This window comes from Achroia grisella, unplaced genomic scaffold (genome assembly GCF_030625045.1).
Source record: "Achroia grisella isolate CSIRO2021 unplaced genomic scaffold, CSIRO_AGI_Agris_v1 utg149, whole genome shotgun sequence".
NCBI lineage: Eukaryota > Metazoa > Arthropoda > Insecta > Lepidoptera > Pyralidae > Achroia > Achroia grisella.
This window is the reverse complement of record NW_026712644.1, coordinates 3,046,306-3,073,969: the sequence shown is the minus strand read 5'-3', so window position 1 is coordinate 3,073,969 and position 27,664 is coordinate 3,046,306. Positions and strand designations below refer to the sequence as shown.

The 27,664-nt window shown below is 34.2% G+C and overlaps 2 protein-coding genes across 3 annotated transcripts in view; one reads left to right on the top strand and one right to left on the bottom strand.

The window, feature by feature from the left end:
- The window catches only part of LOC131840700 (uncharacterized), an 83,563-nt gene that overhangs the window by 29,597 nt on the left and 26,302 nt on the right, over positions 1–27,664 (bottom strand). The gene's annotated exons all lie outside the window — the stretch shown is intronic.
- On the top strand, positions 22,991–26,004 carry LOC131840701 (balbiani ring protein 3-like). The gene is made up of 2 exons (XM_059188891.1): positions 22,991–23,053; positions 23,923–26,004. Exon 2 carries the CDS (start codon positions 23,933–23,935, stop codon positions 25,649–25,651), a length of 1,719 nt encoding a protein of 572 aa, XP_059044874.1. The 5' UTR covers positions 22,991–23,053; positions 23,923–23,932; the 3' UTR covers positions 25,652–26,004.

The window sequence follows — 27,664 nt, the reverse complement described above, 5'->3', positions numbered from 1 at the left end:
CTTTTTGGCTCTGTATATATATTTCAAAAATCAATTAATTGTGTTGATCACTTTATATACTGGTCCTTACTGCGATACTTATTTTAATCAGAATATATATAGATACCGTAACGGTCTATCAATTATGAATTTACTAATCTAGATATTTTATATTCGCAATGCTCCATACATGCAAGCTCCAGCAACGGTGGAGGCAGGGGGGAGCACCGTACACCGCATCCCGCGCACACCAACAAATTAGAATAAATTAAATTCATAAGATTATTTATATATTTCGACTGCCTCGGTGGTCACACCGCTTTACATCCGATGGTCGCGGGTTCGATTTCTCGCACGGTGCAAACAATTGTACTCATCGGTCATCGATTGTTTTCATCGGTCTGGGTGTTTTATATGGATATTATATATGTATTTACAAAATAAAAATATCTATTTATATCAGTTTAGTACCAGTCTGTGTTAATTGTCCAGGGCTATTTATTATATTTTTATAAACGGTTATCTTTTTCCATCGCACCGCTCGCTATCGACAGTGAATTCATAGAAATGTTACTCTAAAAACAAAAACAGTTTTGTGTTTTGTGTTTCAAATACTAAATGCAAAATAGGTATTTTCAAAATACTTTTTCAAAATAAAGTACCTTTTGAATTTTTGTCCAAACCTCAGATATTTTACTTATTTTAGGTATATCAATCATTACATAGTGTAGTATAAAACAAAGTCGCTGTCGCATCTAACAGTACATAAACAAAGAAAGAAGACTTTTTGGCTCTGATACCGTAACGGTCTATCAATTATGAATTTATTATACCTAATCTTTTATATTCGCAATGCTACGTACATTGTAATATCCGCCTCCATTCATTGTAACGGTGGAGGGACTAAATAGTTGAATAAAACTGAATAAGCAGTTGCTCCACTCTATAGGTACTGCGTCGTCATCGTATGCTGTTCATTTTTTCACTCGTTTTGGCGCCAAGAGAGGGTCACATAGTCGTGGTCAAGTTAAGAACTTATAATTTAATTTTGATGACAATAGATACAAGTAAAAAGTAGGTATTATATTAATGTACGTAAGTACTGTGCTTAAAAATATTTATTCTTTTTTGTACATTTGAAAAACTTAACACTTAAGGACTTGTACATATACACGTACATACTGCCATTTTCTCTTAAAGACATCCAGAGAAGCACTATTTATCAAATACGCGGGGTGCACCGACCTTTGACCTTATAACACCTGATTCGCGCGTAACGAATTACACTGCTACTTTTTTTTTGGTATTTTATAGTGGATATTTCACTATAAAATATTATTATTTCTTTAGATTATGACATAATAACATAGTTTACATGATTTTAAGGGAAACATACGATAAAAAAATTCCCGTAAAATCTAAAAGATAAAAAATGGTTATTGTTGGTTATCCTTAAGAGATAGACATATACCATCACGGACTTTTTTGTTGACCTTATTTTGATACATCTCAAAGCACTAGACAATACGCATTTTCATTAAACAGTATTGTATTTTTTTTATTTCTTTAACTTTAATGCACAAAAAATATTTGTACATGTGGCGGACTTAATATTTTGCCGCGTTATTTACCAGGCAACCATGAGTGGTGCAGCGAAAGATTATTGGCGGTGGACTAATATAAATAAGAAATGTCAAAAAAAGATTTATAAAGATAATAAAGATAAGCAAAATATACATTTCTATAAAAAAATAACAATATACATACATAAATATATATGTAAATATAACCCATAAATGTATAAATAAATACATAATGATCCGATAATCAAATTATAAGTACAGTCTCAAATTGAAAGTAAGTAAAACAGAAAATATAGAGAGAACAGAATATAGGGATATAACAGAAAGATGTGAAAAAAGGAGAAGGACAGTAAAAAAGTTACAAATTTAAATAATGTTGCCGCAATTTCTGTTTAAATGAATTTATTACATTATTATATATATTAGGCATACGACTAGCCTTATGACTGTTACTTTTTTTTAATCTATACATCTATACATGTAAATAAAATTGGAGTGTCTGTTTGTAATATTGAAATAACCGTTTTTTACTACTTGCATATGAATATAAATACGGTACATACACCAAAATAACATATTTTACAAGTTTTGTCTGTCTGTCTGTCTGTTTGTTCCGGCTAATCTCTGAAATAGCTGGACCGATTTTGACGGGACTTTTTTTGGCAAGTCGCTGATGTAATAAGGAGTAACTTACGCTACTGTTATTTTAGAAAAATAAAATAAAATTTCACGCGGACGAAGTCGCTGGGGCCAGCTAGTCTATAGATATACCGAGATTTAATGTTTAAGTTACTATTATGTTGTTGACAAAATTTTACTGTAATGTTACTATTACGTTATCCTACACAATTTGTATTATTTTGGATGAATAAATAAATAAATAAATAAATAGTAATCTATACATCTATACATATAAATAAAATTGGAGTGTCTGTTTGTAATATTGAAATAACCGTTTTTTACTACATGCATATGAATATATATAAGGTACATATACCAAATTAACAATTTTTATAATTTTTGTCTGTCTGTCTGTCGGTCTGTTTGTTCCGGTTAATATCTGAAATGGCTGGACCGATTTATAAGGAGTAACTTAGGCTACTTTTATTTTAGAAAAATAAAGTTAAAAACCACGCGGACGAAGTCGCGGGAATAGCTAGTGTTATACACTAGCTATTCCCACATATAAAAAAACACGTAGGTATCTCTAATATATTATAATATATTAGAGATACCTACGTGTTTTTTTTATTGATGAGTAGCTGTACTCGAGATTTCGTCCGTGTGGAATTTAAATTTATTTTTCTAAAATAAAAGTAGCCTAAGTTACTCCTTATTACATCAGCTACCTGTCAAAAAAGGTCCCATCAAAATCGGTCCAGCCATTTCAGAGATTAGCCGGAACAAACAGACAGACAGACAGACAAAAATTGTATAAAAATAAATTTTAGTATATGTACCGTATTTATATTCATATGCTCGTAGTCAAAAACTATTATAAACATTTGTATTCATGAGTATGATTGTTTGTAACGGTCTGGGTGTTTTCTATGTATAGATAATATATATTAATTTACGAATAAAATCTTTGTATTTGTATCAGTTGTCTGGTACCCATAACACAATGTTCAGCTAGCTTAACTTGGGTCTAGATGAAGCTGTGTGAATTGTCCTGAGATTACTATTATTACTATAATAAATCTTTTCAAATCAGCCGATGTTTATTTTTGCCATAATACGTGCTGTTACCATGTGATAATATTACGTAGTTACTGTTTGATAATGTGATAATATTACGTACTTATTGCTGTTTTAAATGTGATGCGTTCATTATTTATATTTCCTTTGAATTAAAGACAAGTATATATATATATATACGCGCACTTAGTTGCACACGATGTTGATCCAGCCACGACCCGTAGATACATTTGCTGATTCCGCTGTCTCTCTCTTTCTACCACTATAACGGTATCGTGGCGGAACGGCAACATGTTGCCGTTCCGCGTTCCCGCGTGTTCCCTAGATAAAGTATTCGTCGATAGTACCTGTACTCGATATATATTTTTTCAACAATTTCCTGCAATAGTGACTCCGTATTAGCAAATTTTTTTAAATGCACAAAAACTTTTTGGCTCTGAATATATTTAAAAAATCATTTACTTGTGTGTTGATGAATTTATATACTAGTACATGAAGTACCTAAAATACTTGTTTTGATCCGAATAGGTAGCGATATTATGAATTTATTATACGTAATCTAAAGATTTTGACGAAATAAGAGTAATTAGTTATCTGTTAACCTTGACTTCATGCTGGCACCAGTATTATCAGATGATGAACATACTCTTCGAAAACTTACAGCAGAAATATCGTGTTTGGACTCATTAGATTGGTCTCGATGAATAGAGTTTAAAAAACTTAAAATAAATGGTAAATTAGAAATAACGTATAAAAACACTCTACGCAAAATTCAACCACTTTAAAACTTAATAATAATAATTAGGAAAAGATCAAAGCTATAAGTGCACTGAAAGTAATTGATGGCTTCCACACAATATTTTCAGTACTAAACAACTCTGTTTGTTCAGTAAAAGTGTAAATACACTGGTAACCTTTAATCATATTTTATATGCAAACATTACATATGCAAACCCTAAAGTTTTATTTCAGAATGGTCAGTAGTTTTAAAGAAATAAGCCTTTGAAATTGTACGTGTAACTTATATGTATACTAGTTTTTTCACAAGAATGAACGAAAGTAGAATGGCCTAGTTGGTAGTGTACTTATGTACCAACTTACACACCCCGGGTTCGATTCCCACCATTGACTATTGTTATTTATTTCTTTTTGTTTTTTTTTTTAATTTAATATTTTAATAATTAAATTAATTTATACGAGAAAAACGTAGTTAAGTATTAAATTAATTTTACTAGTTAGGAGTGTACCTGTGTACCAACTTACCACACAGACACCCCGGGTTCGATTCCCACCATTGACTATTGTTATTTACTTCTTTTTGTTTTTTTTTAATTTAATATTTTATTAATTAAATTAATTTATACGAGAAAAACGTAGTTAAGTATTAAATTAATTTTACTAGTTAGGAGTGTACCTGTGTACCAACTTACCACACAGACACCCCGGGTTCGATTCCCACCATTGACTATTGTTATTTACTTCTTTTTGTTTTTTTTTAATTTAATATTTTAATAATTAAATTAATTTATACGAGAAAAACGTAGTTAAGTATTAAATTAATTTTACTAGTTAGGAGTGTACCTGTGTACCAACTTACCACACAGACACCCCGGGTTCGATTCCCACCATTGACTATTGTTATTTACTTCTTTTTGTTTTTTTTTTTAATTTAATATTTTAATAATTAAATTAATTTATACGAGAAAAACGTAGTTAAGTATTAAATTAATTTTACTAGTTAGGAGTGTACCTGTGTACCAACTTACCACACAGACACCGCGGGTTCGATTCCCACCATTAACTATTGTTATTTACTTCTTTTGTTTTTTTTTTAATTTAATATTTTAATAATTAAATTAATTTATACGAGAAAAACGTAGTTAAGTATTAAATTAATTTTACTAGTTAGGAGTGTACCTGTGTACCAACTTACCACACAGACACCCCGGGTTCGATTCCCGCCATTGACTTTTTTTTTGTTTTTTTTTTAGAGTAATATTTAAAATTAACTATTTTAATAATTAAATGAATTTAATCGATAAAAACGTTTTTAAATATTAAATAAATTTTAAGTGACATTAACTATTATAGCATGCACAAAAAATATTTTGTAATAATAAAGAAAATACATTTGAAATGTTGTTGTGTTAATTATTTATAAGATCTTACTATAATTGTTAGCTGCTTTACAATTTAGAAAGTATAATAGTTAATGTAAATTAAAATTAATTTAATACTTGACAACTTTTTGTTCGATTAAATTCATTTAATTATTAAAATAGTTAATTTAAAATATAAAATAAAGTCAAAACAAAAAAAAAAAATAAAAAAAATTCTATGGCGGGAATCGAACCTTGAGCGTCCGTTTGTTAAGTTGATTTGAAATTCAAAGGCTTATTTCTTCGAAATTACTGGCCATTTTGAAATAATACTTAGGGTTCGCATACCCTTATCGGATACTACTACTACACGGAGTTTCGTCAAAATAAAATATCTAGGTTAGGTATAATAAATTCATAATTAATAGACCGTTACGGTATCTGTATATATTCGGATCAAAACAAGTACTATGAAATAAGAACGAGTATATAAATTGATTAACACAAGTAATTGATTTTTGAAATATATTCAGAGCCAAAAAGTCTTCTTTCTTTATTTATGTACTTGTTAGATGCGACAGCGACTTTGTTTTATACTATACTATACTATGTAATGATTGATATACCTAAAATAAATAAAATATCTGAGGTTTGGACAAAAACTCAAAGGGTAATTTATTTTGAAAAAGTATTTTGAAAATACCTATTTTGCTTTTAGTGTTATAGTACTTTAACTGTTATATTTTAAGTAACAATGTTTAATTATAATTAATACTACTGCACCAACACCCCAATCGTGCAAAAAAAATTGCTTTTTCATTATTTTTTAGTTCAATTAGTGGTCTACCTAAGTCCTGGGCTAAGGGGGGGGACGGAGGAGTCATGACGCCCCCATGACTCCCATGATCTCCATGACGCTCCCCCCTGGATCCGCCGTTGCGTCTTCTCTTTATTCGCTCAGTAACGTTGTTACAAAAGAAAAGATTCCCGTCCAAAAAATAACAAGTATTGAGGTTTGATCTGGAGTCACGTTACTCCAGACTGATTTCTATAAATATTTAGATTAGATAGACTATTATTCTTGAAATACTAGCTAGACATTATTAAGTTACTGTAGCCATAATGTAGTAGCCCAAACGTGCCAATGAGGAAGCCCTTGGCAAATGCTGCACCCTGATTGGCCCGTTTGAATTGGATCAAGAAGTGGTCGTATGCCAAAAAGGTGGATTTGTATAAAATCGTGTATAAATCGCTTAATTATTATTATTACTCGTCGTGACAGTTGTGGCTCAAAACGGAGCAACATTTACATATGGTCATCTGGCATTAGATCAACAAAAGGCCTCCGGATCAACAAGTGAAAAAGGATCAACAAAAAACTACCTATACGGCACGTCTGAGCCACAAAGTGCCCAAGGGGATATTTATATATATATATATATATATATATATATAAGACAATAGTGAATACAATATTTGTGACTATATCGGTGCCTCTTTTTGTTCTCATGGCATTACATATTAGTCTTGGATCTCCTTCCTTTATAACTATTTATAATGAAGCAGTGCTTTCATTGTTTAGAAACGTTTAAAGATAATTTTATATTTCGAGAATTATATAATAAGAAATGTAGAGATAATATAATTTTAAAGAGATATATAAGTTACTATGTAAGACATAATATGTTTATAAGTGTATCGACCAATGGCTCAGTCGGTATACGTGGGCGACTGTATTACCGGTTTCAATAATGCAATCGACTTCTAGGAATTAAGATTATAGTAATTAACATTTGAAGAATTAATTAAAATAATAAAATCTAGGACAATTAACTCATCCCTATCTAATCCCAAACTGAGCAGAGCTTGTACTATGGGCATTAAAAAACTAACTAAAGAAATACTTGAATTCATATTGTATGTATTTACATAAAATATTTTGAATACCTCGATGTTCTAGCGGTTTAGCTCGGTCCCCGCGACCGAGCTAAACCGCTAGAACATCGATTGCTCTCAAGGTACAAAAATTTGTATTCATGAGCATGATTGCTTGTATCGGTTTGAGTGTTTACTATGTAATTATATTATGTATGTATTTACGAAAAAAAATGGATCTACTTATCTATCAGTTGTCTAGTATCCATAACACAAGATCTGATTAGATTGAGATTAGATGGCGTTGTGTGAACTGTCTGAAGATATTATTTTATATTAATATAATATACCTAGAATATACATAGACTAACAAAAATACTACTGAATACAAATGTTTATATCGAGCGAGAATCGAACCAGTTACCATAGAAAGTAAGGCGATTGTGGCGAAGGCTGCTAAACCGCTAGACTACTGGCATAAGTATACATTGTAATAATTAATAGTGCAGTATTAGTACATCTTATTATATATATTGAACTAGAATACACACCATGGCTTGCACCATACTCGCTTTTACAACTGCAGACATTAATAATGTGTGTGCTAAGTTGCGTGTGCGTCGGATTCCCAGGAAAATGCACTTGGTTTTCACATAAATAACATTACGATACACTGAACTAGTTTTCAACCAAATGAGAAAACTTTTTTAACGGTATTGTATTTGGTATTTTGCTAGGCACTCCGTAAAGGGTACGCTAAAACTGAAGGTTTATTCAAGATTTCTTTCTCTAGTCCATAAGGCAATGTATACGTTTAGGTAATGGATGATACATACGCATACATACATACAAACTAAAAGCTTTTCATTACACATTCACGAATATTCAACTTCAATCGTGAATATACTACATGCATAGAGCTAAAGAGTTTGTTTGTTTGGTTGGTTGAACGCTCTTAGGAACTAATAGAGAGAATTTTAAAATTCTTTTAATATTGGATAGCTCATTTATCGGTTAAGAATATGAGCTATATAACATCACGCTACAACTAACAGAGGCGGAGCAAGAATGAAAAATGTTGGATAAATGGGAAAATAATTTTGAGAATTTCCGTTGCTTCTTCCTCACGTGATGCAGACAAGTTAGCGCAGGTCATCTAGCATTAATATTGATTTAGAATTTGCAAGATATCGATATCTTAATATACACATTAAAAAAAACAATAGAGTTTCGAATCCTTTACTGTTGAAAGTCAGACTAAAAGTTCAATTCGAACGTCATTAATCATATCATTCTTCGGCGTCACGCTTTCAAATGGAATCAATTACACAGGTTAAATATTCCCGGGAATACTCATAGACTTATAGTCCAGTTATGTCAAGGGCCACAACACCAAATGTCAATCGTCAAAACTGGGTCGGGTTCACACTGACAGGGATGGGAACCTCACAATCTTACTTTCATCGCCTGACCTCACGATGTGACCTGGAGTATTAGCTTTGCCTTCGTTACGACACAGACTTTAGGATACAACCTTAAATATTCTATTGTTGTGGTACCGAAGAGGGTCGTTCGTTTTAAAAAGTCGACAGGACTGTGGTTAATTGTGTAGATATTCATATTCCCGCGCTTGTGTTACTATTTCTAATCGAATGATGACGCTCGGTCGATTATAAACTAAACATTTAAATATCGCCATTAGTTGTTAGTATTATAAAAAAAATAACTAATTAAATAAATTGGAAAATGAGTATTTCATGACGGTGTATTTGTGTATTAGTGTACAAACAATATGTTTGTGATACTGATGGTTTAGCACACCGCTTTACTTACTTACTTGATCACGGGGATCGATTCCATGCATGATACAAACATTTGTATTCATGGTTACGTTGTTTTCTATATAAGATCACGCTACGACTAACAGAGGCGGAGCAAGAATGAAAAATGTTGGATAAACGGGAAAATAATTTTGAGAATTTCCGTTGTTATGTCAAAGGCCACAACACCAAATGTCAATCGTCAAAAATTACGTCGTTTTCTATATGAATGTATTTACAAAAAAAATTGTGAGACTACTTTTTTAGTGTTTTTTGTCATCACCTATACCCATTAGTACAAGCTCTGGTAGTATCGGAATAGATGGTGCTGTATGAATTGTCCTGGGTTATAAAGTTTTATTCCCATATATCAAGATACAACTCCATGAGATTATATGAATATTTATTATATGTAGTTTAATTTTATATTTTATTTATATGTAATCCATAAACTTATATATTTTATATTGGTTTATTAGTATTTTTATATATTTGCATATGTATATATATAATATTTTTCTGTATCTATCCGTTATAATAATTGATTTTTTTTTCTTTTAATTAATTATTAAAGTGCACCGCCTTGTTATCTCTGATCAACGCGACGGTTGACTGGTAGAGAATGCCATCAGGCATTAAGTTATGTATACATTTTTGTGCAAAAGAATAAATAAATAAATATATTCATATAAATAAGGATGTATACATCCAGATATATACATTCTCATTTAGTATTTATAAAAACAGCGTTTTGTTACACAAATTGTGTATATACGGCATTGGAATGAGTGAACTAAGTATGCGTGGGTTTTACTGAAGCAATAAAACCTTAAACAAAATCTTGTACAATATTTTAAGGAATATAGTTCTTGGCTTTCAATGCAATTGGAAAGGTGTTGTTTGTGGTTTTGTCCATATTTTAATTCTGTTCTTTTTATTTATTTAAGAGTTTTAATTAAAGTTGATTTAGTTTTATTTCTTGTCTGTTTCTGTATCTTTTCTAATTTTATATCTATACTAACTAAAACTACCTCGCTTTAAACCCAAGAGGTTTTTGGTTCTGGCCGGCACCTAAAAACTTTGAGAAGAATATAAATTCTCGATTTCTTTAAGTTACGTTATCGTCGTTCTCTCTCTAATAGAAGAATTCCTAAGGAATTTTCGAGTTAACAAGATGGTAGGCTTCTCTTTAAGGAAAGGAGTCGGGAAAAAAGTCTACATATACGTGACTGTGCTCTGAAACTTTACTCCGGTGGACTCGTTCTCTGCTACGTTGCAATTAAATACATATACTCAGTGAAATGTGGGCAAGAGTTAAGTTATCTACAATATAGACAGTTGACAATGCCTCTAACTACCCATGTTTTTTTATAGATAATAAAATATCCCTAAGTATCTTTACAACCTGTTCAAATATATTGACCGTGGATCTATGGTTAAATATTCTAAACTGACAACACTGTATTATTAAAAACAGACCAGAAATGTTCGCCATTTCCACATGTTTAAGATTCTATACGTATACATAAAGAATTTACTTACGATTGTATTCGTAAGGTGACTGCCCCCAACAAGTACCTGGAAAAAAACATAAAAGGTTAAGTTACAAATTTAATCACGTTTTTGTAACAATTTGTATGTACCCAACGTGCGTAGGTTCACATTAAAATAATTAATAATGTATAACTTTTATATCGTGACTTTTATATTAAAATTCGCACAGGTGCAGTAACGAAGAAAATATATTTTTTTTCGGACTACTCTAATGCTGTTGGCCGCAGCTGGGCTTTACAGCTCCACCGGACGATAGTGGGCGAGTGCAGATGGCACTCTAACCCGCGGAAGGACTTATGAAGCGGCATAAGGCCAACTCCCACCTGACGGATACGACTTTAGTCTGAGGGCACCGCTAGTGGTTCGAACCTCAGCTCAGGCCGTCGTATTTTAGATCCACGTTTGAATTGGACGGGGATCGAACGAAGGGGAAGAAAATGAAAACAAATGTTCCCTTTATATTACTATGAATTGAGATTTTCTATAGGTACCAATCTTTTTTGCCGTTCTGAATTTAGCATTTGATTTAACAATTATAGGTTGAAACAATATTAAATAAAGATGTTGAGGATCCTCGCAACCGATGTATGAATGTAGTCGGATCAAAATATTCATGTAAGGTAAGAATAAAGGCCTTTGGTTTTTTTAACTTGCACAGGCGACAATAGCTTTATTTGCAAGTTCCGTCCCGGCTTGAAGCGTTATATACGAGTATTATATAGATACGACGGTATAAATAGGTCTATTGATATGGCAACAAATAAAAGGTAAAGCCCTTAAATATCTTGTGTATTATGTACATTAAATGTGGCAGTAGATTGGTATGAAAGTATAACGTCTTAGTTCTTTGGGATGGCAACGCATTAATATCATGAGGTTATAGTGTATTTGACCCAAAATTGTGTTCGAGTGCCACGGCTTTTGCATACTCGTATAGGCGATGGTAACCCTTTGTATCTTTTCTCAAGACCATCAGCTTCCAAATGCATAAAAAATTAAACATTTCACAGTATTTCTGAGTCATTAAAAACGCCAACGTAATAAAAAACCACCTACCTTTCTTAACTAAGGACGAGAACAACAAAAAAAAAGACAAATAAGCAAGAACTGTATAAATAATCAATAGCCATTATATTCCTTATTACAAACTCAATACAACCAAATGAATACATTGAAACTCATTCCCAAACAGCGCCATGAATGAATGCCTACGTCACGGATGAATATGGTCACAGAAGGTCTTATAAGTGTGCCGAGGTTGTGCTGAGTAACGTCTAGAATATTAATACAAGTTTAAACTTTATTGCTATCGATTCATTTACTTACGCATTGTAAATATATATCAGCATATACAAGCGAGATGAAGTTCAGAAGTAATTGTGATAGAGATTGGTTTAGTTAATTGGAATAGCAAACAAGCTGACAGCTCATTTGAATGAATGAATGGATGATTTATTTAACGTGGAAATGCGGTAAATACGTATATATTTTTGCAAAGAACAATCGTGCGCAAAAATCTGACATGCAAAATTAACGGTCTTGATTGATTCTCCGTCCAATTCAAACGGGGATCGAAATTACGACGGCTTGAGCCAAGGTTCGAACTCCTAGCGGTGCTCTCAGACTAAAGTCGTATCCGTCAGGCGGAATTGGCCTTTAGTCGCTTTTTAAGTGATTCCGCGGTTTTGAGCGCCATCTGTTCTCGCCCCCTATCGTCCGTTGAGGCGAAAAGCGTTAGAATAAACCGAAAAAAAAAGAATGACAGCTGTCGGTTAATACCTACATAAATAACATCACGGAAATTAAGTCATTATGTGATCAAAAAAGTACTTTTTAGTGATGAAAATATTATGCAATGTAATTTAAAATGCTATTTAAGCGAACGTCTTCATCATAGTAGCTCCAATCTTTAGTTTCAGTTCAATCAGTCGAAAATCTTAAAGATTTATGAGTGTAGGTATAGGGTGGAATTTATCAAAATCCTTTCTTAGGGGATGCCTACGTCATAGCAGCTTTATGTATGCACAGTCTCAGCCCGATCGGTTTAAAATTGACAAAGTTTCATACAAACTTTCATCCCCCATTTTATCCCCTTGGGGGTAGAATTAATCAAAATCCTTTCTTAGTGGATGCCTACGTCATAACATCTACCTGCATACCAAATTTCAGCCTGATCCGTCCAGTGGTTTGGGCTGTGCTTTGATAGATCACTATGTCAGTCACCTTTGAGTTATATATATTTAGATATGAATGTCTTCGTGAAATTTTTAAATGAAGTATAAATTTATCTTCCTATACCGTCTTCTCTGTATTTAAAATTAACATAGGTTATCGTTTATCTCATAAAAACAGGAAAAGTCGCGGCAAATAGTTATACAAAAACGAAGTAAATTATACGTAGTTACGTATAATGAAGTTTTATATTACACGAGAAGATACAAGTCACACAATATAACAATCAGGAACAGCAATTGCGGCACAGCCTAGTTGGTTATCCTTTTGCGGTCGTCGACGCACTGGCGTTACGCAATAGCGTTTCGCATGCAAATTTTTTACGTACCTACCTATCCGCACTTTCTCCGTACACCTAATTTCTCTTTCGACTGTACACTATTGCAATGTTTCTGTTATTCATTATACGCATATACTTTCTGTAATATACTTCATACTAATACTGTTAGAGCACAAAACTCTACTGCAAAAATGTATCTATTTATTTATTATTTTTGCACAATTTAATTGTAGTGAATTTTTCGTGTCGTTTCGTCTATGTTTACACTATTTATTATTATTATTTATTAATACAATCAGTGTTAATTATAATCTCAAGACAATTCACACAGCGCCATCTAGACCCAAGTTAAGCTAGCTAAAGCTTGTGTTATTGGGGTACTAGACAACTGATACAAATACATAGATATATATTTTTTTTCGTAAATACATCCATATTATACATAGAAAACACCCAGACCGACACAAACAATCATACTCATGAATACAAATGTTTGTGCCGTGCGAGGAATCGAACCCACTACCATCGGACGTAAAGCGGTGTGCTAAACCACTAGACCACCGAGGTCGTCAAAAAGTGTTAGTTGCCATACTTCTCCAAAACCGCTTTCTCTCTTTACTTTACTCTCGGTAGGACCGAGAATAGGTTGTTATCTATTGTTTATACCTCTAAATGATAACGGTGGCCCAATCCAATATATATCTTTTTTTTTTGGCGGGTAGTTGCACTGTGCAGTCAATAAAATATTCCATCCTCATTATTAATTTATATTATTATCAAAATTTACATATTATTACTTTTATATCAATAATTCCTGTATATTATACACTGAATTTCACCTACCAGCGTTTGTAGCCACCTACATGCATTTATAGTTAAATTATTTTGCACTAACCCGCCTGCCACTGCAACTTATTTCTCAAATTCACTACTTTGGAACAATTCACAAGTTATTCACCATACCACCGGATACAATGGCCAGTGTTGCTGATGTAGCTTCCATTCAGAAGTCCATGGAGGCTGTCTTACTCAAGAAGATGTCAGAGCTCGAGAGTCAGCTGAAGATTGCATCATCTCCGAGTCCAACCATCACTCAGATGCAGCAACAGTTCAGTGAGTTTAAGGAGCTCATGCTCACTATTTTCACTCTACTAAGACAACAAATCACTGAACTCATTATTTCCAATGATGACATTGAGATGCGTCACCGTCGCAAACACCTTATTCTGAGTGGTGTTCCTGAGAGCAATGATGTCAAGCTAACCACTGCTGTAACTAAAATACTACAGGATCATATTGGTGTTACAGTCAGTGAAGCTGATATAGTTGACTGTTATCGGATGGGAGCCATCACGGAGGGGCGATATAGGCCAATTGTTTTTAGACCCTGCAATCCCACTCTTAAGCAAGACATATGGTCGAAAAAATCTCAGTTGAAGGGTACCCAGTTTGTTCTTGCCGAGTTTTTGACCAGACGCAGACAACTCTTATTTATTGAAGCTCGAAGACGGCTTGGTATTACAAAGGTTTGGACATTCAACGGTAGCATTTATGCCAAGACTGCTTCTGGAGGACGTCAGCGTATCTCAAGTTTTGAGAATCTCGAAGCCATTTCAACAGTGTCAAGTTTGCCTGCATCGGTAGTTGCTGATACTGTCAAGCCAGCACACGCAGCTAATGCGCGCTCTAAGCGCACCGTGAGGTCAAAACAGTAGTTTTACTCTGTTATTACGGTGATTATTAATCTTTTATTTTGTTTTTGTCTCACCCACTTTATTTTTGTTTTGTATTCACATAAAAGTAGTTAATTTAAATATTTTATGTCATGAAGACAATGACCACAGATCAGTGACAGTGACGCTTAGTTACAACTTGTCATTTTATGTCAGCAGCACGCTGTCACTTGTGATTGATACCCAATAATGTCGTAATTCTTTTGGTGTTTGGATACCCACACTTTTGAGACTCACTGACTGTATTTTATTAATTTATTATTATTTAAATTTTAGTGTAATGTAGCTTAAAGTTTTCTATGAATATTTAATTCATGTGGGCTTTCTGTATGTAATTTTTAAGACGTTTCTCAGTTATTGTAAATTGTTTTTTATATTGCAGTTGGCCGGCGGTTAGTGCAAGGTATGAGTGTTGGTGCAACGCGTTCTTTTTATCTTTACTTATTTTTGTTTTATATAGTGTAATAATATTATTTTTATTTTATTAAGTATTTATATATATATACATATATTTCTAATTTATTTACATTTACATATTTTAATGTCTGACAATGAATCCTTTTACTCGGCCCACAGTTCTAATGAATCTTTTGAGTCTCTTGATATGTCCCTGTTAGATGCATCTCTTTCTACAAATATTTGCAATGAATTAGTAAACACACACCGTAATCTAAACATTTGTCATATTAATGCTCAAAGTTTACCCCAACATCATAGTGAATTGATGAATACCTTTAATATGAATACTGTCGACGCGATCTTGGTTTCTGAAACGTGGTTAAAACCCTCTGTGATGTCCACTTCTATTAGTCTACCGGGGTATTTCCTTATACGGAACGATCGTATTGACAGGCGAGGTGGAGGGGTTGCTATTTACTTACGCAGTGGCTTCTCTTATAAAACTTTAGCTACCTCTGCCGCGCCCGGTGGTGCTGAATATTTATTCGTGGCGGTTGATGTTAGGGGAAGTAAGATTGTTCTCGGTGTTATATATTGTCCCCTTCCACTGATTACTTCCATGACGTCGAGTCTATTTTCGAGAACATTATGGCGGAGCACGCACATCATGTTATCATGGGTGACTTCAACACTGATTTGCTCAAAGACACTCACAGATCTCGTAAGCTACGCGATATTGTGCAGTCGGTGGGCCTTTCAGTGTTACCCCTTAGTGCTACCCACACTAACAATGACTCCCATGACACCTGGCTTGATCATATTTATGTGTCCTCACCTGAGTTCATATTAAAACATGGTCAATTTCCTGCTCCTGGATTCTCCAGACACGATCTCATTTACATCTCCTACAACATAAAAACCTTCAAGCCCAAGCCTACCGTCGTTCGTCTGCGTAGTTTTGCTAAAGTTGACACGGTTAGGGAAGGAAGTGACTGATTTAGATTGGTCATGCGTACTGTCCGCCTCTTCAATAAACGATAAGGTGTTCGTTTTTAACCAATATATACTCCAAATCTTTGACAAGCATGCTCCGGTTCACCTTGTCAGAGCTAAAAAACAGCCAGCTCCCTGGATAACTACGGGAGTGCGCATGGCTTTGAGAAAGCGTAATCGTGCATTTAGAGTTTACAAAAGGGATCGTTGTGAAGAGAACTGGAAGGCTTTCAAAATTGCGCGCAATCGTTGCAACTATATGGTAAGAGCTGCTAAACGCCGTCATATCCACTCGAACATTCTAAATACCTCTTCGGCCAATACCTGGAAGTTTCTAAAGTCACTTGGGCTGTGCAAACAGTCTGATGATTTTTCCTCATCTATCTCATTAAATGACCTAAATAGGCACTTTTCCTCAGTTCCCACATTGAATGATTTTCAGAAATCTATTTCTTTAGCTGAAATAACTTCATGGCCTAAACGTCCTATTGATGAATTTTTATTTTCGCCAGTTACTGATGATGAAGTCCACAAGATAATCTCCTCAATTAAATCCAATTGTATTGGTTTTGATGATGTGAGTAGGATTATGATTATTCTCTTACTCGAACATTTGTTACCTATCATTACTCACATCATCAATTCTTCTCTACATTCCTCCGAATTTCCTACATCCTGGCTTAAAGCATTTGTGCTTCCCCTTCCTAAAGTTTCCTCCCCACAACTCCCTAAGGACTTTAGACCTATTTCAATCCTGCCCTTCCTCTCAAAAATTTTAGAAGCTGTTGTCCACAAACAATTATCTGCTTTTGTATTGACTAACAAACTGTTGAGTCCTTACCAATCAGGTTTTCGTCCTGGACACAGCACTACTACTGCTCTACTGAAAATCACTGAGGATGTGAGGGAGGGCATGGAACAATCCAAATTAACTGTTCTGGTCTTGGTTGATTTTTCCAACGCATTTAACACGGTTGATCACGACATCCTACTCGCCATCCTTGCACATCTTGGGATTTCATCATCAGTCGTGAAATGGTTTGCCTCTTATCTTCGTGGTCGTCAGCAAGCAGTCCGTGTAAACCAGTCTTTTTCTGACTGGTGCGAGCTTGTCGCTGGCGTTCCGCAAGGCGGAATTTTGTCTCCTTTACTTTTTTCTATCTTTATTGATTTTATCACTACAAATCTCAAATGCTCTTACCATCTATATGCGGATGATCTTCAGGTATACTCTCAAGCTGTAGCTTCTGAGCTTGGTGAGGCCATCGATCATCTGAATATTGATCTCGATCATATTCTCAAATGGTCCAAAAAGTTTGGTGTTTCTATTAATCCTTCCAAGTGTCAGGCTATAATCCTTGGAAGCAAACAACAACTTAGCAAAATTGAGTTTGGCACTTTGCCTCCAGTTCTCTTCGGCAATCAAACTATTACCTACAATGCGCATGTTAAAAATCTAGGATTGTTGATGGACAGTACTCTTAGCTGGAACAAACAAGTTAACGAGATCAGTCGTAAAACTACAGTGATACTACGTAACTTATACAGGCTTAAAAATTTCCTCCCCATAAGTACCAAAATCCTGCTTATCCAATCCTTAGTCCTTCCCACCATTGATTACGCCGATGTGTGTTGCTCTGACATGAATGTAGATCTTTTAAACAAATTGGATCGTCTTATCAACAACTCTATCCGGTTTATTTTTAATCTCCGCAAATTCGATCATATCTCTTCTTATCGTTCTCAGCTTAAATGGCTACCTATCCGCTATCGTAGGAATGTCCGTATGCTTTGTACCCTCTATTCCATTCTATACGATCCAAATTCTCCTGATTATATTAAGAATAAATTTCATTTCCATGGGGACAACACCAATCACTGTATTCGTACATCCAGAAAATTTTTACTTCATATCCCGGCTCATTTGTCCGGTTTCGTCCACTATTCTTTCGCCATTCAGGCAATCAAACTTTGGAATGACTTACCTCCTGATATCAAAACTGCTACGAATAAATTGTCTTTTAAACGTAAACTACGGGAATATTATTTGAATATATAACTTTCTCTCTTCTCTGAATTCACTTTTTTTTCCATTTAACTCTCTTTAGTTCTGTGACTGTCAGACTTTTGGTATATATTTAAGTTTATTGCATATATATGTATGTATTTATGTGTATATAGGTATCATATTTGTATATATTTATGTTATTATATATATTATTGTATCTCTTAAGTAATATATATATATATATATATATTGTATATATATATATATTTTGTTGCTTTTTGTTTATGTTTATAATTTTGCACCGCCAACAATTATTCTCTGCACCACCGATGGTTGACTGGTAGAAAATGCCGCATGGTGTTAAGTCCGCCAAATGTACTATACTATATATTATATTGTGTGCATTAAAGTTAAATAAATAAATAAATAAATATATATATATATTTGTATATATTATACAAAACAAGCTATGAAAGCGGGTGGACAGACTTATATTCTCGGAATAATCGTTTATAATTCTGTTAGTCAACCCTTAACCAACGGAATATCGGGAGCTTATTAATAACCTAATCGCGATAAATAACCTATTTATATAACATTTACAATTGTATTTTCTAATTGGTTTTACCTAAATCTCAGAGGATCGGTTACTGTTGAGTCTAGAAATTGTAGTACTTTCTAGGTAGACAAAAGACTGCATAAGTTGGCAGTAACGGGCAAAAACTTGTACATGAAGCTGGGATGTGCCCTCAGGTATTTCATTGTCTAGTTTCTTATACAGTACAGGATAGCCTACTTAGAGTGTTACAAGATCGGTGAGATTAAATGGTATATATTTATATGTATAGAAATTCTATAAGCAGTATAATGGTAGTAAAGTAGGTGAAGAGATTGTTAGTATGAAGTCCTTATTGACTCCAATGTACTATTATAGGTCGAAATCCACGCGGCCCCCTGGAGCCATTAGCAATTAAGTTCACCAGGATTGACCTTGTGCTCGTCCTATTATCTTCCACTGGCCAGCGTATATCCAGGTGTATTATTTATTAACGCAGGTTTCATATTAATTTTTAATTTTATATCATCTCTAGCTGTCCCGGCAAACGTTGTTTTGCCTTAAAATAAAAAAGAAAATTTAGGGATGGACTACCCCTAACATTTAGGGGGATGAAAAATAGATGTTGGCCGATTCTCAGACGTACTCAATACGCTCACAAAATTTCATGAGAATCGGTCAAGCCTTTTCGGAGGAGTATGGGAACGAAAACTGTGACACGAGAATTTTATATATAAAATATATGTATATAATACATGTACACCCGTGCGTAGCCGCGGCGAGTCGTCTATAAATGAAATAAATGATCACTTATTCATATAGGACATTTTAGTCGCTTATGAACGTCAAGTTTTTTGTATTAATATTTTTTCCCTATAATCCAGTTTAGAATACACAATAGAAACAGACTCAATTGAGAAGAACTAGCAAAAAACTGAGCTGAATTTCTTTTTTTTATAGCCAGTTTTTAACATTGTTTAGGTACTTATGTAGGCATCGATGACTATCACATCACGTGCATGAACAACTACTGCCTTGTCATTTTGTTTGTTAAATTGTTAAACTATTAACATTTATCAAGTATTTTCAGAGTTAAGTTATAAACCGATACGATATTGAAACCTTCAAGAAAAGAGCTTATTCCTTTTTAAAAGGCCGACAACGTACTTGCAATTCCCTGGTGTTGCGGGTGCTCATGGGCGGCGGTAATCACTTACCATCAGGTGAGCCGCATGCTCGTTTGTCCCCCGTGTTATAAAAAAAAAATTAAGTTGATAAGCTTGTGTTCATGCCGTCGAAATATTTCACTCTCTCACTACCCAACTGAGATAACTCAGCGAAGGTATATCATTATGTTACTAAAGTGCCAGTTTATCCATTTATTCATTGTAAAGTTGGAACTAGTCAGAATGCAATTAATAATATTACGAGTATACAGACGGACAGATTGCAAATATTCCGGAAAGCGTGGGTGTTGTTGCCTTGAGATTTTAAACTTATATGGGTGGGAGAGTAGCGTGTATAATAAACTACTTAAATGTCATACAATAAATAACATAATTTGTTATATATATGAAACAATTAATAGCTTTATAGGAGCTGTGATATTTTTTTTCAATACTAGCTGACCCGGCACACGTTGTCTTGCCATATATATCGCTATTAAGAAATAGGCGTTGATCGTAGAATGGTATGAATTTTAGGTTGAATTTGTTAATGCATAATCGAAAAATACAAAAATAATTACCCTTATCACTTCGAGGTATGAAAAATAGTTTATGTCCTATGCTCAGACACAACACAAAATTTCAAGGTATCGGTCAAGGCGTTTCAAAGCAGTTTTGTTGTAAACAATATTTGCATTTATTTCTATGTACAGTAAAGAATAAGTGTTCAAGAACATTTTACGTTTAATATATTATTAAAATTTTAAAGCTTATTTTGATAAATATTCTTGATCGAGTAAAGACTGGATTCAAACCACTTACGGTAAGTATATTTCTTAAATAAATACCTTCAGCGTATTTGATATGACCAATTGGAATTATATCGATATTGAGAATAGATTCCAAAGTGCATTTGCCGGTTAGGAAGGTACTTTAAACTACAATTACACTACGAAGTTGCAAATGCCGCCCGTCCAATTCAACGGGGATCGATGTTACGTTGGCCTGAGCCGAGGTTCGAACCCCTAGTGGTGCCCTCAGACTAAAGTCGTATCCGTCAGGCGAGAGTTGGCCTTCAGCCGCTCCTTAAGTCCTTCCGCGGGTTTGGAGTGCCATCTGCACTTGCCTCTATCGTCCGGTGAAGCTGTAAAGGCCATCTGCGGCCAACAGTATTAGAGCACTCCGAAAAAAAAAACTGTATGTCACAGCACGAGTACAAACTGACTTATCTAATTCCTTCCACACGATACTAAACCAACGACGCGACGCGACGTGTAAAGATATTATACTAACCATGTTATCTTATATATAAAATGCTCGTGTCACAATGTTAGTTACCATGATGTTCCGAAACGGCTTGACCTATTTTTATGAAATTTTATCTCCAAATCGGGTATATCTGAGAATCGGCCAACATCCATTTTTCATACTCCTCAATGATAAAGCTGACCCACCCCTAAATATAAAAAAAATAGCAAATTTTATTTTATTATCATTTAGCATTGAAATATACATACAACTTCAAATTTTCAAACTTTTACGATCAATCCCTGTTTTTTATAGGGATATTAGTTTTTCAATTTTTATGGCAAAACAGCGACGGTCAGGTAATCTTTTTATAATTTAAATATTTTCGAATTCCTATTCACATGTTATCCTCTAGAAATTTCGATTTTTAAATGCACTATGAAGTTTTTCCATACAAATAGTTCGGGTTCTATCGTGTGCATGTACTATTTGCAAAATGACTCACGTAATTCCTTCCGCACGACACTAACCAACGCGTCACCGTGTGACATTAGGTTATACATCGGATTTCTAGAATTATTGATTTTTTCTGGAATTAAGATTATGGGTTGTTTGCAAATATTAGGATAAAATGTATGATCTAGCTAGATAGCTATCTATCTATAGATAGATACGATAGATAGATCTAGTAGATACGAGTACCAAGTTTCATCCGTATTATCTAGTTCCTTCTGTGTGTTAAAATAATTAACATTTAAACGTCTCTTCAATTTTTACTCTCTACTAGAGTCTTATCAATAATGGGCTGGACATGCAAGTCCAGTTTCATTTCCAACACAATACCACTCATGCGAAGACTTGATATTCCGGAGGTCTAAGATGTCACAGCGACAGCGACTTTGTTTTATACTATGTAATGCCTCTTCATTACATAGTATAAAACAAAGTCGCTGTCGCTGTGACATCTTAGACCTCCGGAATGTCTGTCCCTATGTATGATTAAATTTTTAAAACTACGCAACAGATTCTGAATCTTTTTTTTAATAGATAACCTGTGACGATAATTTCATAGAGTTTACATAGCTTGTTATTTAATAAAGTTTGTCTTTATACAGTTATTACTAATATATTATACTTCACGCCTGAGTGATTCAACAGGAAGGTTTATATATACATAATACACGTACACCCGTGCGAAGCCGGGGCGAGTACCTATAATATCACCTTTCAACCGAAATACAGTTTACAAAGCAAAGAGATTGGCGGAGGTCTCTACGATGATTTTATTAATATTATAAACACGAAAATTTGTGATGCTGGATGTTTATTACTCTTTCAGTCTTTCACGCAAAAACTACTGAACGGATTTTGATGAAACCTTACAAAAATGTAGCTTATATATCAGAGTAACACATAATTTAATGATAAATATCAAGTAAGTGTGATGCAGACAAAGTTTCGCGAGTCAGCTAGTATTTTATAAAATTGACTTCAACAATAATCTTCTAGAATATGGAAGACTAGGATGTAGTGCAATGCATTAAATAGTACATTCTAGAAAATTCGATTTCACGTCATTTATAGAAATAAACTGTAAATAAAATATTACATTCTAGAAATTTCTAGTGACATTCAACTGACATCGAATTCACACGCTACTAGTGACGTCATATGAGTCATTCACGCGGCCCTTGCACACGACACGGGCGGAGCGCAATTGTTTTGCGCACGGTATCATTATCAAATGAATATAAACGGCCCCGGGCATTATCACTATCAGTGTACAACCTGCTTATCATTCGAACGACACGGACCAGCGTATCAGAATACGTAAGTAATTGTTATACTATGTTTAGATTTTGTGTTGTTAGCGCTTATCTCTTATAGATTTGTTTATTTTATTTACTCAATTCAGGCGATGTTATCGGTCTGATTGTGTTTTTTGTATTACGTTATTAGGGGATTTCTCTGTTTTTTTTTTTAGATAAAATAGTACATGTTTCTTTTGCTGTTACAGTTTCATTTCAAGTCAAATATCATTAAGATTCGTTTAAGTCGTGTAAGGGTACAAACAGACACACTTTCGCTTCTATAATAACTCTTGAACCCTTCTTCACAAACTTCACATGATTATTTTTAAATAAAAATATAGCCCATATCCGTGCTCATTGTTTAATCTATCATTATGTCAAATTTAATTAAGATCCGTTTAGTCGTTTAGACTTGAAAAGGTATCAGAGTTTATCAGACTGACAGCCACCCTTTGCATTTATAATACTACTATGTTCATTTTTGTATGTTATGTATATACTATACATTAGATAGTATAATAGCCTCTCTCGATAAATGATTTTAGTGTGAATAACACTAAAATAACTTTCATAATCGGTTCAATACATCCAGACATTACCTCCTACAACATCACAAATTCTTACTTTACCTCTTTATAATGGCACAGATGGCTCGAATGTTTAAGTTTTTATTATTTACCATTTGATAAATCAATAGTAACGATTTGTAGATATATAACTTACAATATAAATTACTATATACGTATGTATTGTATTTTTATTCTTTTTTTTAATTTAGGGAGTTTTGTACTGTACTTGTATACATATAGTAATTTATATTGCAAAGATACTTGTAAGTATATGGTAACAATAATAAGTTATGAGCAAATATTTTATTATTGTCAACAGATTCTTCAAGATGCCGTGCTGCAACGTAACTGTCGAAAAGAACCGTCTCTGTGACATGAAGTGTGACAAGGCTGGATGCGTCTGCATTCCCACTGATGGGAGATCTTGCATCTGTGTGTGCCAAAATGAAGAAGGGAAGTTCATTCGCTGCGATGACTGTAAATGCACAAAGAGTCAAGATTGTAATTGCAAATGTGACAACTCTAATTGCGTTTGCATTACAACCAAAGGAGCTGCCTGCATTTGTGTTTGCCGCGACGAGAAAGGAAACATAACATCCTGTGATGACTGCACTTGTTACTCTGAGAAGAGTGACATAGCTACGGGTTGTGACAAGAAGTGTGACAAGGCTGGATGCGTCTGTATTTCGACAGGTGGAAAATCCTGTATTTGCGTATGCCAAAATGAAGAGGGTAAGTTTATTCGCTGCGATGACTGTAAATGCACAAAGACTCAAGACTGTAATTGCGAATGTGATAACTCGAAGTGCGTTTGCATTGCAACCAAAGGAGCTGCCTGCATTTGTGTTTGCCGCGACGAGAAAGGAAACATAACATCCTGTGATGACTGCACCTGTTACACTGAGAAGAGTGACGTAGCTACGGGTTGTGACAAGAAATGTGACAAGGCTGGGTGCGTCTGCATTCCGACAGGTGGAAAATCCTGTATTTGCGTGTGCCAAAATGAAGAAGGGAAGTTCATTCGCTGCGATAACTGTAAATGCACAAAGAGTCAAGACTGTAATTGCGAATGTGATAACTCGAAGTGCGGTTGCATTGCAACCAAAGGAGCTGCCTGCATTTGCGTTTGTCGCGATGAAAAAGGAAACATAATATCCTGTGATGACTGCACTTGTTACTCTGAGAAGAGTGACATAGCTACGGGTTGTGACAAGAAGTGTGACAAGGCTGGATGCGTCTGTATTCCGACAGGTGAAAAATCCTGTATTTGCGTATGCCAAAATGAAGAGGGTAAGTTTATTCGCTGCGATGACTGTAAATGCACAAAGACTCAAGACTGTAATTGCAAATGTGATAACTCGAAGTGCGTTTGCATTGCAACCAAAGGAGCTACCTGCATTTGTGTTTGCCGCGACGAGAAAGGAAACATAACATCCTGTGATGACTGCACTTGTTACTCTGAGAAGAGTGACATAGCTACGGGTTGTGACAAGAAATGTGACAAGGCTGGGTGCGTCTGCATTCCGACAGGTGGAAAATCCTGTATTTGCGTGTGCCAAAATGAAGAAGGGAAGTTCATTCGCTGCGATGACTGTAAATGCACAAAGAATCAAGACTGTAATTGCAAATGTGACAACTCGAAGTGTGTTTGCATTGCAACCAAAGGAGCTGCTTGCATTTGTGTTTGCCGCGATGATAAAGGTAATATAATATCCTGCGATGACTGTACTTGTTACTCTGATAAGAGAGACGCAGCTACATGCTGTGACAAGAAATGTGACAAGGCTGGATGCGTTTGTATTCCAACAGATGGAAAGTCTTGTATCTGTGTGTGCCAAAATGAAGAAGGGAAGTTCATTCGCTGCGATGACTGTAAATGCACAAAGACTCAAGACTGTAATTGCAAATGTGACAACTCGAAGTGCGTTTGCATTGCAACTGGTGGGAAATCATGTGTTTGCATCTGCAAGAATGAGAAAGGAGATATTGTAAGTTGTGCTGACTGCAACTGTGCCAGCGCTGCCTGCGCAAGCACATCGAAAAATTAAAAAATATATCAACTAATATGTAATTTTTCAATAAATGTAATGCAAACTATGCAAACATTATTAGTAATATAAATAATACAATATGTTATATTATTAATAATGTATGCATAATTGTATTTTCAGTTTTGACATAACAAAATATAATATTGTAATATTTAATGGAACTTTTGGATCGGGTAGGAATAAGATTTTTCTTCAAACTAGCACACTGTTAATTGTATTTATTATTATAACTATTCATATTCTTCAACTTATATAATTTAATGTAAAACTATAAGGAAGAAACTATATATTGTTTATTTAATAATAGAACATCCACATTGTTTAATTTACGTTTTTTGTAATTTATATCACCAATTATATAGCAATAAAGTTATTCACAATATTCCTCTTGTATAATTTCACAACCTACACACTGGGAAGTTGGAGTAAACTTTTCAACACTTATATTTCCGAATGGATTTACCGAGTTTCCCAAGATGGCGGAAATAATAAGTACCGCTCGGAAAAAAAACCAGGGAATCAGTTACGGCTTGAACAGTATAAAATATACGATTGAATGATTTCATATTAGTTTCACTGTCAATTACTTATTTTTACAGCATAATTGTATGTGTTTATGTTAGTGTTATATATATATATATATATATATATATATATATAAATATCCCCTTGGGCACTTTGTGGCTCAGACGTGCCGTATAGGTAGTTTTTTGTTGATCCATTTTCACTTGTTGATCCGGAGGCCTTTTGTTGATCTAATGCCAGCTGACCATATATAAATGTTGATCCGTTTTGAGCCACAACTGTCACGACGAGTAATAATAATAATTAAGCGATTTATACACGATTTTATACAAATCCACCTTTTTGGCATACGAGCAGTTCTTGATCCAATTCAAACGGGCCAATCAGGGTGCAGCATTTGCCAAGGGCTTCCTCATTGGCACGTTTGGGCTACTACATTATGACTACAGTAACTTAATAATGTCTAGCTAGTATTTCAAGAATAATAGTCTATCTAATCTAAATATTTATAGAAATCAGTCTGGAGTAACGTGACTCCAGATCAAACCTCAATACTTGTTATTTTTTGGACGGGAATTTTTCCTTTTGTAACAACGTTACTGAGCGAATGAAGAAAAGACGTAACGGCGGATCCAGGGGGGAGCGTCATGGAGGTCTTGGGAGTCATGGGGGGTCATGACTCTCCCCCCCTTAGCCCAGGACTTAGGTAGACCACTAATTGAACTAAAAAATAATGAAACAGCTAAATTTTTTGCACGATCGGAGTGTTGGTGCAGTGGTATTAATTATAATTAAACATTGTTACTTAAAATATAACACTTAAAGTACTATAACACTAAAAGCAAAATAAGTATTTTCAAAATACTTTTTCAAAATAAATTACCCTTTGAGTTTTTGTCCAAACCTCAGATATTTTATTTATTTTAGGTATATCAATCATTACATAGTATAGCATAGTATAGTCTGTCTGTCTGTCTGTTTGTTCCGGCTAATCTCTGAAATAGCTGGACCGATTTTGACGGGACTTTTTTTGGCAAGTAGCTGATGTAATAAGGAGTAACTTACGCTACTGTTATTTTAGAAAAATAAAATAAAATTTTCACGCGGACGAAGTCGCTGGGGCCAGCAAGTCTATAGATATACCGAGATTTAATATTTAAGTTGCTATTATGTTGTTGACAAAATTTTACTGTAATGTTACTATTACGTTATCCTACACAATTTGTATTATTTTGGATGAATAAATAAATAAATAAATAATAATCTATACATATAAATAAAATTGGAGTGTCTGTTTGTAATATTGAAATAACCGTTTTTTACTACATGCATATGAATATATATAAGGTACATATACCAAAATAACTATTTTTATAATTTTAGTCTGTCTGTCTGTCTGTCTGTTTGTTCCGGCTAATCTCTGAAATGGCTGGACCGATTTTGACGGTACTTTTTTTTGGCAGGTAGCTGATTTATAAGGAGTAA

What these genes read in the sequence shown, in the direction of transcription:
- LOC131840701 (XM_059188891.1), top strand. Translation starts at nt 23,933, where the DNA reads ATGCCGTGCTGCAACGTAACTGTCGAAAAGAACCGTCTCTGTGACATG.